The sequence below is a fragment of the Gymnodraco acuticeps genome, unplaced genomic scaffold (genome assembly GCF_902827175.1).
Source record: "Gymnodraco acuticeps unplaced genomic scaffold, fGymAcu1.1, whole genome shotgun sequence".
Taxonomy (NCBI): Eukaryota; Metazoa; Chordata; class Actinopteri; order Perciformes; family Bathydraconidae; genus Gymnodraco; species Gymnodraco acuticeps.
In genome coordinates this window covers 564278-579585 of record NW_022989798.1, presented here as the reverse complement: position 1 = coordinate 579585, position 15308 = coordinate 564278, and the positions used below count along the sequence as shown (strand labels likewise).

At 43.6% G+C, this 15308-nt stretch overlaps 1 protein-coding gene across 2 annotated transcripts in view; it reads left to right on the top strand.

The window, feature by feature from the left end:
* cers3a (ceramide synthase 3a) overlaps window positions 1-15308 on the top strand; it is a 53475-nt gene that overhangs the window by 24592 nt on the left and 13575 nt on the right. For both annotated transcript variants that reach the window (XM_034222487.1, XM_034222496.1), the window contains exons 3-9: window positions 4227-4344; window positions 6322-6440; window positions 6667-6724; window positions 6922-6972; window positions 7524-7616; window positions 8178-8306; window positions 12934-13040. In XM_034222487.1, the coding sequence (XP_034078378.1) occupies window positions 4227-4344; window positions 6322-6440; window positions 6667-6724; window positions 6922-6972; window positions 7524-7616; window positions 8178-8306; window positions 12934-13040 (675 nt within the window). The remainder of the gene's footprint in view (window positions 1-4226; window positions 4345-6321; window positions 6441-6666; window positions 6725-6921; window positions 6973-7523; window positions 7617-8177; window positions 8307-12933; window positions 13041-15308) is intronic.

Genomic DNA, 15308 nt, shown 5'->3' with positions numbered 1-15308 from the left:
GGAGTGTTTGAAGCATGTGGGGATAACAGACTGCAGCAGGGACCTGTTGAAGATGTCTGTGAACACCTCTGCCAGCTGAACTGCACACACCCTGAGAACACGGCCAGGGATGCCATCAGGTCCAGGAGCCTTGTGTGGGTTAACCCCTTTAAAGGATTTGCACACATCTGCCCTGTCTAAAACAAAAGGGCAGGTGCCGTAGAGGTATTTGCTAGCTAGATCATAGAATATGTATTATTCTACTGTTAAAATTTTTCAATTTGATGTTGTTTAAACTCGGTACCCAGCTATTCCACATAATTGGTTCAAAGGCACAGTTGGAAACCTTTTGAAAACTGTCTTTGTCCATTTGGAGTATATAACCATTATGTACAGTTCTAAAGTAAAAACAGCTATTTTCCTCTTTCCTTCCTTATACATTATTGGTGCTTTACTACTTATGCCCCTTTCACACCAACACAGTTCCCGTTCTAGGTCCGTGCTAGAGCTTTTCTGGTTCGGAACCGGTTCTTCTTTTCAGCCCCCGTTTTGTTCACACCGCCCAGAGTCCGACTGGTGCTGCCGCTGCTGCGTCATGACGTCACAGTTTACGTCGCTGATTTTCTCCCCAACGGCGCTAACAACAACAATGGGAGACTGCGTCGGGTCGATGATCGTGTTGCTTTTAATCACACGAAGCCAGATTAAGTTAAATAACGACTTCTCTAACCTTATACTTTTCTCCAGAGTGCCGTGGTTCATTGTTTATTAATGTGTTACAGCGGCATTTACCGACCGCTGCAGTGCTGCTCTTCCACCGGAGTTTATTCTCCCGTTAACTCACAGCAGCGGCCGCTGTAAAGTATTCACTGTCACACAAGCAGCTAATAAATATCCCCAATTCCCCATAAGTGAATGTGTGTCAGTATGAATTGACGCTGTTTGGCATCACAACGCTGTTATGAAAGTTTATTTGGTATAAAATGGATGATGTTAGCATAGCAACCGAAGCCAAACTGACTATAACTTGACTACTTGTTGCTATCCTATTGTGGCATAAGCCGTTTTCTACAGGCACATTTTACCGGCGTATTTTTCATTATGATTCTACTTGTGATAGTCAGACATGACAACCTGTGCAGCCCATGTGTTGATTCCATCTGATAGCTGCTATAATACAAAACAAAACGTCTGCCTCTCTCCACAATGATCAATAACAGCGAACGGATGGTCAAAGTAAGGTACAAATAAACAGACTCAAAGACTTCCGGAGCTTAGAAGCGTTGCCTGGTTAGTGTTGCCTGACTTTATAAAGTGTGTTTTTTTTTTCACAAGTGTGTGGTTGCGTTCTAGTGACTTTGCTCAGCACTACTGCTTGTTACAACTTGTATTTGCCATACTCACCTTTAACTGTTAGCTCAGGTTAATCTCGCCCCCCTCCGACATAAGCGTGACGTATGCGGTTCTTGCTTCTAGACCGACAATCTTTTGGTGCTTGAAACGAACCGGATTCCGGAGCTTAGAGGCGGCTCCGCTGCGGTGTGAACAGGAAAAAACATTTCAGGCTCTAGCTCCGAACCGGCCCTGGAACCGCGTTGGTGTGAAAGGGGCATTAGTGAGCTTATCACTCCCTCTGTGTCTGTATCCTCAATATTCTCAATAAAATGCAACTATAAATGAATAATAATTATAAAAAACATTGCTGTAAGCATGGTCATTGCCTTACAAAAGATGATTGAACCTTCCATTTTGTCACTACTAAAACTATGACTTACTTCTGAATCTTTACAATTTATTTCCTAAGTGACGATTTTTTCTACCTTGGAAAACATTTACTTAAAAATGATGGGATTGTATTAATCGCCATGCAGTTACGAGGGGCAGGGATGCAGAGTGATGTCCTGGTTAAAAAAAAGGGGTTATTTAGAAATAATATAAATGTTATTTTTATGAATTAAAATTGGGGATAAGGTTTGGGACAGCAACTTACCAATAGAGGCAGGGGCGGACTGGCCATCTGTAGAATCTGGAGAACCACAGAACGGCCGGTCGTCAAGGGCCGTTGACGGCCGGCACTTTAAAAGAAAAAAAGGTTTAACGTCATCATTTAAATTGCGCTGACGGCCGACAGAGGGCGACAGTGGCCGCTAATGCAGTTGTGTGGTTCTTATCTGTCAAATAATCACACACGAAGAAGAATAAAGACCGGCCACACGAAGAGAAGGGATTAGACGCCGCGGCAGACAGGGAGAATGAAAAAACATGGATAAAAATCAAAGAAAACGAAAAGAAAAAGGTGGGCCGAGAAGGCAAGAGAAAAAAAGGTGAAGTCACTCGCAGGTGGAGCATATACATGTCGCAAATTGACTGACCTTTTTGGCAGCAGCGCTGCTACAAGCACTATCAGCAGCAACTTAGAACAAGAGCAAGATGATGAAGAGAATGATGAGGGCGTGAGTTCAGATATACAGCCAGCCTCCTGCGTTCATGATGAGGGACACAGAGTTGAGCTGGTGGAAGAACCATCTCAACTGGCACATACAAGTGCAGGGCAAGAGCAAGAGGTGGGTGAGAATTATCCCTTGAACTCAGTGGCGCTTTCTCCTGGAGGCCAAGGGAAGTCAGGCTTCCCCTGTTTTTTTGGATTGTAGTTATCATTTTAATAAATAAATAAAAACACTGTGTTTAGTTTCGGTAATTATTCTGCCGGCCCGTCTCTCCCCCATTCTCATTGAGTATTTTACAAAGAGTGAAACAGCGACCCTCTAGATGTTATGGTGAAACAGTAGATTGCACTCTCTGTTGCGAGAGGAGGCCAGCCAAAATTGGCTTCCCTTGGTGAAAAAAATTGAGGGATTGACCAATCAGATGAGGCTTACGTCATGCCTCACAATCCAATCAAATCGCATCAACTTCAGTTCGTATTGTAACTGTCATCACTGCCCTTAAAAAGTAGCAAGCAACTGAAGCAAGTGCAATTATGGAGGGTGGAGATTTTGAGTATTTCATCAAAAATAATTTTACTAAACTTCCGCTACTACAGCAGCAACTAAAAATGCAATCTGATGACAGGCCAATGATCAAACTGGAGCTGTGTACAGAGAGGAAAAAAGGAGTGAATCGGACGTAAAACTTTAAATAATAAACAGCGGATTTCTAACATTTGACATTTCATGTGGCCGGACTGGGTCAGTTTCCAGGGCTGAATTTTAGTCCCAGTCCTCCCCTGAATAGAGGTATAGATGATGATTAGGTGAATATTAAGCTCATAAACATTTGACTAATGCCTTGGGTATTTTTTTTAGAATGGCCCTTATACATATAGTATCAATGTTACGGTTATCTGAGAGGACCCAAACGCAGGACACGGCAGAGTGTTACAAAGGTTTTATTTTGAGGAGAAGGAGCGTGGAGAGTAATCCGGTTGCTGGCGGCTGTTGAGGTGGAGGAGCGTGGAGAGTAATCCGGTTGCTAGCGGCTGTTGAGGTGGAGGAGCGTGGAGAGTAATTCGGCTGGAGAGTAATCCTGGAGCACAAGAAGAACAGGTAAGAAGAACATTCAAGTGTAGCGGAAATAGCTAACTAATTCTAAGAAGGCTGAGAAGGCTGAGAGTTTTACCACTGGGGTTTAAACAACGATCTGGCGCTGACAGGTTGTGGAGCCTCCGCTGATATGCCATTAGTAATGGCTGATGGAAATCAGGTGTGTAGCAGAGGAGGGTGCCCAACTGATTGCAGCAGGTGGAGGTTGAGCTGGGAGCCAGGAGTGACAGCCACCACGCCCACACAGACAGGGGAAGGGAAAACACACACAAGGGAGGTGGCTGGAGAATACAACCACCACAATCAATCTTTGGCAGCACTTTAACTGACCGCTACTAATAATCATATTTATTAAATCAATTGTAAATAATGCAGGCTGTTCCAATGCACTTATATATAAAACGTATCATCATCAAACAAGATTTTCTGTATGTCCTCTGCTGAATCTGACCTGCTTAGAATTAAACCCTGTGTGTGTGTGTGTGTGTGTGTGTGTGTGTGTGTGTGTGTGTGTGTGTGTGTGTGTGTGTGTGTGTGTGTGTGTGTGTGTGTGTGTGTGTGTGTGTGTGTGTGTGTGTGTGTGTGTGTGTGTGTGTGTGTGTGTGTGTGTGTGTGTGTGTGTGTGTGTGTGTGTGTGTGTGTGTGTGTGTGTGTGTGTGTGTGTGTGTGTGTGTGTGTGTGTGTGTGTGTGTGTGTGTGTTCCAGCTTGATAGCAACACCACTGGCAGTGTCTGCTGGGATCAGACAGAGAGTGCGTCTGAAAGCAGAGGACAACCCCATCCTGGAACATTACTACATCTCTCAGAGTAGAAATCCTGTTCAGGTAAACACAGTTCTCTCCAATAGAGTATGTGCCCTGTACAGCACTGCAGGTTACAATAACACAAGGAAAATAAGAATACATTTTCACTTAGCGGAAAAAGTATTTTACTGCATTTAGAGAAAACACAGCACATAGAGAAAACACAACCCGAAACAGACACTCAATGCAAATCAACATAACCAAATACAGAAATGCAGGACAGAACTACAGAAAACACAACAAAAAACAACCCATTTTTGAAAATTCATCAAATGTAAAAATGCACTACGAGTAGAATATACAACACTGGAGATTGTTTTTGAGGGGGAACAATCGAGTGGCACAACCTTTGTGAGTGACTATCATACTATATATACTATTTATAGTGAACAACCAAAGTGAAATACCCGCTGGTTTTGCTGACATGACTAATTAAACCACTTAAAACACATTAAGTTGTCGAAACACTGGAGTCAAATGTAATTAAAGTCAGATCCACTCGTGTGTTAGACGGGGTGATATCATAAACCTGTTAATGTACGCATTCAAACACTTGTTCTGTTCCCAGCTGTATTCACCTTGCAGGTGCAGCTCTGTGGCTTTGATCCTGGATCAAGTGTTTAAGTCATGGATGTTTAAAGTTTAACTTCTTCATATGTCTAATATTAAAGTTCACTTTTCATTCAGGAAGTATGACGCTGCGCTGTCAGTATGCTTCTCCATGTTTGTGATTGGTCGAATGCTCCAGATACTACCCCTTTCATGTGAACGCGCACCTAACTAGATAGGACACGGCTGGCTTGAGCGATCCACTTGATAACCCGCGTCGTAGGACCGCTTAGCGAGAGCGCGTATGTTTTGGATTAGGCCAACCTGCTAACTCAAACATATCCAGGTTAGGTTGAACCAGCTTCGTCGTACAGCCCTCAGGTCCCTTGACTCCCTATCATTGTGTGTGTGTGCCTGCTCTCATCAGCGCCCTGATTGTTTCTACCTGTGCCCTTCCCTTGTGTCAGTTCCTCTTGTCCTGTCTCCATGCCAGTAGTCAGCTTACCAGCGATTACTTTTTCATGTCTCAAGCCTGATTCATGCTCCTGAGTTATTTAGTAAGTTGTGTTCCTCACTTAGTGAGTGATTTTCTTTTGTTGCCTTTTGAAACTTTTTTCACCTCGTCAAGTGTCGATTTTTTTGTGTGAACTATTTTGGACTAAAGTATTTTTCTCATACTTTACCCGGGTCGTGCATTTGAGTCCTATACGAAGTTTGTGACAGAAACAATAAGTGACTGCTGCCTGTTTATTACAGAAAGGGTCAGTATAGATCAGGGGTGGGGAACCTCCGGCCTGTATACGGACCGCGAGACCATTTGGTACGGCCCTCGAGGTAATTTATAAACACACGCAAAAAAGATTTTTTTTTTTTAAATCTAGACCGCAAAATAATTAAACAAGCGAGTGCCTGTTTTTCCTGGCCAAGGTCAGAGTCCTTGAACACAACACGAGCCTAGTGTCATCACGTGGTATATGTCTCGTCTGACAGGGGTGCAGTTCTAACGGAGCTTCACACATCTTGTGTCCATATCTTTCTGTTTTGGTGGTCATGCCACAACTGTGCACGTGCATGCATACGCGAGTCATGGTCAAATATCTGGATTAAGAGGTTGCTTTGGTATAGATGAATATATATTATATAAAATGATATTAATGCCATTAAACTGCAACTCTCACTATTGCAATACCATTAAGGAAATGATTTGTTGCTGGAAGTAATTTATGCAGCTAACAGCCTCTCGCACTTTTGATTTGACGGGTCATCAAGCAAAATGCTGGGTTAACTGCACATATCTGCAACAACCACACCAACAAGAGTCCTCAACTCAACTCAACTGTCCCTGTTGCTTCAGTTGATTTACAAATATTGCTTATTACTGCATTCATTAATACAGAACATTTTTATTTTACCTGTGTGTGTTTGTGTGTGTGCGTGTCATCTTTCCAGGCAGACATCGATGGACTGTCTAAGAAAAGCAGTTTGTCAGTGAGACAGGTTGAACGTTGGTTCAGGAGGAGACGCAGTCAGGACCTTCCTGGAGTCCTGAAGAAGTTCAGAGAGGCCAGGTCAATACTGTGTGTGTGTGTGTGTGTGTGTGTGTGTGTGTGTGTGTGGTGTGTGTGTGTGTGTGTGTGTGTGTGTGTGTGTGTGTGTGTGTGTGTGTGTGTGTGTGTGTGTGTGCGTGTGTGGCCCATCTTCGTCACTGTGTGTGTGTGTGTACTGATAATAGTATAATAAAGGAATACCTCAAATAGCCATTGTCCATACATCTCTCCCCTTTGCTTCCTACAGCTGGAGGTTTGTCTTCTACATATCGGCGTTCATTGGAGGACTGATAGCTCTGTACGATGTGAGTACCTGAAATAAAAATAAAAATGACTCCATCTCAGCCAGTAGCATGATTTTACTGTGAATAGAAACTTTAGATAGCTGAGGTTGAATGTTAAAGTCACTAGCAGCTGTTTGGGTGTGGCTCTGTGTATTCCATAAAATTCTATATCTGTAGCTGTACTAACACAAAAAAATTCTCTCCCCATGGTTTTGCAGAAAGAATGGTTTTATGACACCCGGGAAGTATGGGAAGGTTTCCCAAAGCAGGTTTGTATGGTTTTTATACGCCATAGTCATCATATTAAAGTTAGGGTGGGCAACTTATTTTAGATTAGTCTTTGTTATATTTGTTGAAATACATCCCGAAACCAATCAATAAAACAAATGCTACTACCAAAGAATTGAAACATAAAGGTAATAATAAATATAAATGTTTGACATGCTTATTGTCTTTGTGTTACAAGGAAGCAACACCTATGACTTGTTTTTATTAAAGCTGTACTAATGGAAGGAATATACATGAGGCTTTACAGGTTATTATTTAAAAGGCACATTCATTACAAATACAATGATGCAGCCCGGCCTTACACACTGTGATTGGAGAATATATGATCCCCTACTGTAGCTCACATTTCAGTCTGTTCTTAGCTTTTAAAATGGAGGTGAGTGAACAATAGTCTCCTCTAAAGTTTCCTCCTGCCAGATAAAGGAGTTAGGACAAAGAGCGGAGCCCTGAGGGACATTAGTGTGTACTGTGTGACTGAGATTCACTCTGGCTTCATGTTACATGCTCTGCCTCTGTTTCTGTGTGTGTTCAGTCCATGCTGCAGTCTCAGTACTGGTATTACATCCTGGAGATGAGCTTCTACGGCTCACTCCTCTTACGCGTTGCCTTTGATGTTAAGAGAAAGGTGAGTTGTGGTTTTCACAAGCTAACATTTACACTTAATTAAATCTCCTGAATTATTGATGTTTAAATATTCAGCTTTTATTCCCAATAAAAGGAATAAAACACAGTATATTCACAAACTCGTCTGTACTACATTTAGTAAAAAAGTTAAAAAAAGTGTTCTATTAAAGGCTTTTTCAACCCATAATGTAACTCTCCCCAAAAAAGCATGCTAATTATTTTAAATCATTATCCTCCCTAAAATAAGCCTGAGAGAAGTAGACCTGTGACTTCACACCATCATGTTCATCGGAAAACGACACAACAATGTGTCCCAAAAGAGCCTAGCTAGCGTTTGAAATATTTGCTACTTGGCCACAAAAAAATATGTGATTTAGCAATAAAAACGTACTTTTAATAAGAGTTAGTCCCAAGACTGGTTAGACTCTAAGACATTTTTTAAATGTAGTAAGATGAAAATAACATCCATCCTCAAAATGGTGCTAATGGGAAAGCTGTGTATTAGTCTGGTAGAGACTACTGGGTTGTTGGTAGGTTGACTGTGTTTCTCTTCCTCCTGTAGGACTTTAAGGAGCAGATCATCCACCACCTGGCTACACTGGTACTGCTATCATTCTCCTGGTGTGCCAACTACATCCGGATAGGAACGTTGGTCATGCTCATCCATGATGCCTCTGATGTTCTACTGGAGGTCAGTCACACAGGTTCAAACAGCCCAACAACCTGTTGATGCTGGAAGATCCTGCACACTCTCTGATTATGTTTACTGTCAGTCATCTTTTTAAACATTTAGTGCATGAAAACTATGGTTAAGGTTATATTGTGGTTAGGCTGAACAATTTCAGATAGGAGGTGGGTTAGGCTGCTTATATACCTGATGAGGGTCAGTGAAATATCCTGGTTGACATGTTAAATCATGGCCAGGAGGCCGGGCGGTTTCTATCGTTTTTCCAACCAAGTTTAGATTTAGCCACGCCTACTTCCGCTTGACGAAAGCACCGATGTAGCTTCGCACGGCCTAGTCACGGCTACTCTACGTCTACTTTAAAGTTACAGAGGGAGCATTTTAACTCTGAGGCAGTCAACAGACCGTAGTAAATGAATATATATATATTATTTGTACTCAGATAACTCTTAGCTCGGTTCTCTGCAGTTCCTAATCTTCCTCCTATGTGCTTTTTAAAGTTAATGTAAATATACTCAAATACTGTACTTTTGTACTTTCAGATTGTATCTTAGTTGGTTATTCAGAATCAGAAACGGGTTTATTGCCAGGTAGGTTCACACGTACGAGAAATTTTACTAGGTGTCAATACATAAAAATAAAAAACAAAGATCTAAAAAAGTACACAGATAGCGAACTATATTACGAACACTGTAATACAAATTTAAATATAGTAAGATAGCAATAAAATAAGCAGTAATTTACATCGAAATAGAATGCAATAAATTATAGAATATAAAATATGTGCAGTAAGCAATATTTAAACATTGTGTGCAGTAATGTAATGCATATAGAGTCTGCGTAAAGTGTTAGTGGGGGGGCCGGGCCTTGGAAACATTAGGGGCTTAGCCCACAATAGCGGTGCCAGAGATTTTCTTTTGGGGGTGCTGTGTGGTAGCTTGACGTTTCATAGAGGGTGCTCAAACATGTAGGGTTTCCCATTAATGTACCGGGCGCTACAGTGGAAGTTTCTAATGCAACACTCCCCACACACACATACACAGTACACCCGCGACTGTTACAATGAAGGCTCGATAATCAGCTCACGGCATATAGGTGTAAGCAGGGGTAGAGTGCTATTTTTTACAAGTGGGGGGCGTCCTCTAGGGGGGTCCGGGGACATGCTCCCCCGGGAAGATTTTTTTTTAAATATTGAAGTTAAAAGCATCAATCTGGTGCACTTTGAGAGCAACATGAAGAGATCTATGGATACATCTCTCAACACCCATATGAAACAGAACTGTAAACAGATTTACTTTTTCTTTATGGATATTTTACAAATCACTCCCCTTTTAAACTGTATTCTTGTTTTACTGTCATAAGGTATTTCATACCTGTTTTACATTTATTATTATTATGAAAATGTTTCCAATAAATGAATAAAATGATTTTTGACCACTTTGTTGTTCAGATATATCACATGTTTGTAACTAAATGAAACATGAATTGAAACAAAACACGGTATAAACTGAGGAGTGATTCCCGTGAGGTTCATGTATTTTCTTCACTCCGCTGGGAAACTGCTCTCATGTCAAGAAGCATCAGATCAGTGCATGCGCTGCATCGTCCAATCAGTGAGCGATACACAGTAAGGGGGCGGGGCGAGTATCTGTGGATTTCATCGGAGGATGGCCTGGTGGTTCCTCGGTTATCGCTCCTCCATTATCGCTCCTCGGTCCTCCGGCAGAAATAAGCGCCATGGGACGGTACTCAAGATGGCGCAGACAAATCAACTTCCGGTGATACAGAGGAGCGAGGAGCGAGGAACTTGAGAAAGAACTCGAGGAGACTTGAGAGGGAACTCGAGAGGTGACTTGAGAGGAGATTCAAGAAGGGACTTAAGAGAGGACTCGAGAGGGGACTTGGGAGGGAACTCGAGAGGTGACTTGAGAGGGGACTCGAGAAGGGACTTGAGAGGGGGCTCGAGAAGGGACTTGAGAGGGGTCTTGAGAGGGAACTCGAGAAGAGACTCGAGAGGTGACTTGAGAGGGAACTCGAGAGGTGTCTCGAGAGAGGATTCGAGAAGGGACTTGAGAGGGGACTCGAGAGGGGACTTGAGGAGGGACTTGGAAAGGAACTTGAGAGGGAACTCGAGAAGAGACTCGAGAGGGGACTTGAGGAGGGACTTGGAAAGGAACTCGAGAGGGGATTCGAGAAGGGACTCAAAGAGACTTGAGAGGGGACTCGAAAAGGGACTTGAGTCGGTAGGTACGCCGACAGGACACGGGGGGTTGGCGTCGGCCGGAGAGCCAACCGGAGACGAGGTACTGGAGTCGGCCGGTACGCCGACAGGACATGGGGGGCTGGCGTCGGCCGGAGAGCCAACAGGAGACGAGGTGCTGGAGTCGGCCGGTACGCCGACAGGACACGGGGGGTTGGCTTCGGCCAGAGAGCCAACCGGAGACGGGGAGCTGGAGTCAGCCGGTACGCCGACAGGACACTGGTTGCTGGCGTCAGCCGAAGAGCCAGTACCGGAACTGCAACCGGAGTCGGAACCAAGGCTGGAACTGGAGCCGGAACCATGGCTGCTGGGACCGGAACTGGAGCTGGGACCATGGCAGCTTGGACCGGAACAGAAGCCTGGAAAATGGCTGTGTGGGCCGGTTCTGGAGCCAGAACCATGGCTGTGTGGGCCGGTACTGGAGCAGGGACCATGGCTGCTGGGACCGGAACAGAAGCCTGGACCATGGCTGTGTGGGCCAGTTCTGGAGCCGGAACCATGGCTGTGTGGGCCGGTACTGGAGCAGGGACCAAGGCTGCCCGGCACGGAACCGGAACACGGAACCATGGCTGTGTGGGATGTTACTGGAGCACGGTACCATGGCTATATGGGCCGGCACTGGAGCACGGAACCATGGCTGTGTGGGATGTTACTGGAGCACGGTACCATGGCTGTATGGGCCGGCACTGGAGCACGGAACCATGGCTGTGTGGGCCGGTACTGGAGCACGAGCTGGCCTCCTGACCTTGCGTCTTTTAGAGGTATTTTGGAGACTCCGTGGACCTCCAAACGCCAGGCGGGATCCCAAGAAAGGGTCAGAAAATGGAGACTGGCACTCAGGGCTACGTGAAAAAACTCTGAGCCATTCAGGCAACGAGTTCCTCAACCAAGGCATGTTGGCCACCTCCATTTGTGCCTTTTTGAGGATAGCTTCTTTGTCCCTTCTAGACGAGGTTCCACTCCACTCTGCATGATAACACTGAAGGGAGAAATCCAGATCGAACAGATCCAAGTCAAAATCATAAAAATCCGCTGGGTCCATAGTTGATCGGTTCATTCTGTTATGATCGCGGAAAAGGTAGGACCCAAATGCAGACTACAAAAAGGTAAGAGGTCTATAAACAAAAGGCGAGCTTTATTTTCAAAGCTGAAGATCAAAAAACATGGCATGGATAACATAGTAACACAAGGAAAATACTTCACCAAAAAGCTGACCGTGACTGACATTGAGGGAGACAGGAAACACCAACAATGAACTGACAGGGGAACATAGGGAAAGACAAGACTAAATACAGAGAGGGGTAATCACGGGACGAGAAACAGCTGGGTAAGGGAGGCAGAAACACAAGGGCAACAGGTGAACACAATGAGACAATCAGACACAGGAGGAAAACAAGAGACAGGGAGAACAGAACAGCAAAACAAAACCCATTACCAGACAGACAGCACTAAAACCGTGACATAACACCAAGATCGTGACAGGGTTTGCAGTTGATGATAAAAGTTTCCAGAGTGGGAGAACAGTGCTGCAGAATCACTGTCACATCGTTGCACCAGCCACTGTTAGTGTAAAAACATATTCCTCCACCTTTTGATTTGCCAAAGAGCTCCATGTCTCGATCCGCTCTGAACAGCTGGAAGCCTGGAAGCTGCAGCGCTGAGTCTGGGATCGATCCACACAACCAGCTCTCAGTGAAGCACAAAACACAAGATGAAGAAAAGTCTCTGTTTCTACTAACCAGTAGCTGAATCTCGTCAGGTTTGTTTTTGATTGAACGCACATTAGAGAGAAATATTCCGGGTAGCGGCGTGCAAAGTCCGCAGCTCCGGAGGCGAACGAGCGTCCCGGCTCGTTTCCCTCTCCTGTGGCGTTTCGTTGCACGGATGCAGGTGAGGGCACCTTTTACAAGAATGTCCGATAATTCCACGGAAGAAGAGAGAAAAGTGAGAAAGTAATCCGCTGAAGTTGTTTCTCTAATGTTTAGGAGCTCGTCCTTGGTGAAAGAGTTTGGTGTACTGTATAAACACTGAATTAACGCACAAAACAAAGTGTACTAATACACCGAAGGGGCTATCTGCAGCGCCATCTTAGTTGAGATGACTAGAATGGAGAAAGTCAGAGATCTTCTGGTGGACAGGTGGAGTTTGATAATGAAGATGAATTGTGTAGGATTCAGCCCCATAGTACTCACCTTGCTAACTGGATTGCCTGCAACACCCATCCCTCACCTCTCTCCAAATAATGACTTCCTGATTCTCTATATATTGGTGTTTGCAGAATCATTCAATATGAATGTAGAACATACAAATAGATTCATTTCAAAGTGTGTTTTAATAAGTGGTGTACTAACAATACAATTTTTTTTTGTCTAGTCTGCGAAAGTATTCAACTATGCCAAATGGGAGAAAACCTGCCAAAGTATTTTCGTTGTGTTTGCCATCGTGTTTATGGTAACACGCCTGATCATCTTCCCATTCTGGTAAGTTCATAAATGAGGTGTACGTGTGTTTGTCTGTGAGAGAGATGTTTATACTGTATGTTGTATGTGGACCCCCTCTGAACACCATCCAACCACTCTAATCTCATCATAGCTTCATACATATTTTGCCTTAAGGAAAAGGAAACATTTACATATACATGACCCATTCATAATATTTGCCTTAATTATATCATGATTATTGTCCGGATCCGGACCCAGGCGCTGACCTATACGGACCCGGACCTATAATCAATACATTAATGGGCTAGTTGCACAAGATGGCGTCTATCAACTTCCGGCGGCTGGGTGTGCGGTTGTAAACTTCCGGTCTACAGTAGAGCGGTAGAGGGAAGAGCGATAGATAGCGTATAGATAGCGAGAGAGATAGCGTATAGATATTATATAGGCACTATTTTACACTCGATGTCTCCAAGACCTACCGAAGGTTAACATCAGTGAGGTACATCGGCTGGTACAAGCGGCAGGCTCAGCCCCGAGGAGCAAAAGAGAAAAGGGGTTCAAGATGTAGCTACATATCCAGCTACGTCGACAATTATGAAGGTAAGTGACAAACAAAGCTGTAGTGGCTAACTTTGACAACTTGACAGATACAGTGTAAAGCGTTTTAATGATGTACTATTACGTTTTTTTGGATAACATGAATGATATCCAATTCCCCACAGTTTCAAACAAAGATCTACCTTCAGGGAGAGTGAGCATCAGGGCTAGCTGTTACAGGTCCATGAGAAAGCATGAAAAGCCTCAGGATCTCAGAGTAGGGAGGAAAATAAAAAGTGTTCATCGGTTCAAAGCCTCAATCAGGTTCATGTTCTGGGGTTTTGATGTGGCAAGAGTAGGTAACCTGTGATTTAGGATTCAAATAAGCCCAGCTAGCTGACGTGTTGCAACAGATTACATAGATACATACATACATGTGCTCACATCAACTGGTACTGTAGCTAGCTATGTGTGTGTAGCATGAAGGGGCTACAGATTTATTTTCGTTTTGTAACCCTCTCGTGTAAAATGATAAATACATTAGCTAAACCCAAACTTAGCTTTCATCAAAGATTCTTAATGAAACCCCAGAAACTGGTTGTGACAGCTGCTGTTCTTTACTGAATGGTTAGTATAATCCATGTAGGGTCCATTTGTATTGGCCAGTGTTAGGTAAGTGCTGGTTTTGTACCCTACATCTATGTTAAGCTGTTCAACGTTCTACTAACACTATTTGATGTAGTTATAAGATAATAAATTGAGAGAGCTGAGACAGGCTATACAAGCGTATCTGTTTGAATGTCCTTAAATTACAGTATTCCAAACAGCAGAACTTCTGTGTATGTGATGTGACTGACAACCTGACATGGTTTAGCCTTTTCCCACACCTACTACTTGCCTGATCAGCCTGCTCTCAGCTTTCTCATTTGTCTGTGTTGTATTGAAGCAGTGTCCTAAATGTAAAATGACATTTTATTTTAAGAACTGTTCACCTGTGGAGATTGCAGTGGCAAAGTGTCCCTGTGTAGCTGGAACAGCACTCTGCAACCACAATGTTGCACTGCTGTTCCAGACCGCACACTACTCCACACTCAACCTGGCTGCTGTTCCCCCTGTCCTCAGCTGCACTGAAACAGAGCAGCGATGGCACAAGCCAAGAACCATGGTAAGTACAGTATGTGTTCACAACCAATCCACGGTTTAATGAGTATTTCCTTTGTGCCAAGAGCTGACTTAGTATGTTGCATCAAGGACCTTTTCAATTCATTTGACAATTCTTTTGTGTAATTAATAGGGTGTGAAACCAGGCAGAGTGAGTGACATGGTGTTCATTTCCACTAAGCCAAAGCAGTTTACAGTTGCTGACGGTGTAAGGTCATATCTATTGTCCTAAGTAATTGTATGTAGCCTGCTACAACTTTGTGATTGTTGTCTGAGTGTAAAATTGTTCTTAAAGTCCTAATTATCATATAAACATGTTCAAAGGAGTACACGTTACAAGGCCGTGCGGGGGGAGCTGCCAGACCCAGATGTCCTCAAAGTCAGCGAGGCATACAAGGACTTCTCAGCAGACATCGCACCACGAAAAAAAAACGAATGGCTCACTACTCAACTCAACGACTAACACTCTTTCAGAGGATATGTTGGAAACACATTATATATATTGTTTGCATCTACTTTCTGGATATTGTACATCTGTTCATCTGTTATATAAACTAGCATTACTTAAATATGCAGAGACTAATTGAAATGTTTAAATATGTATTTATG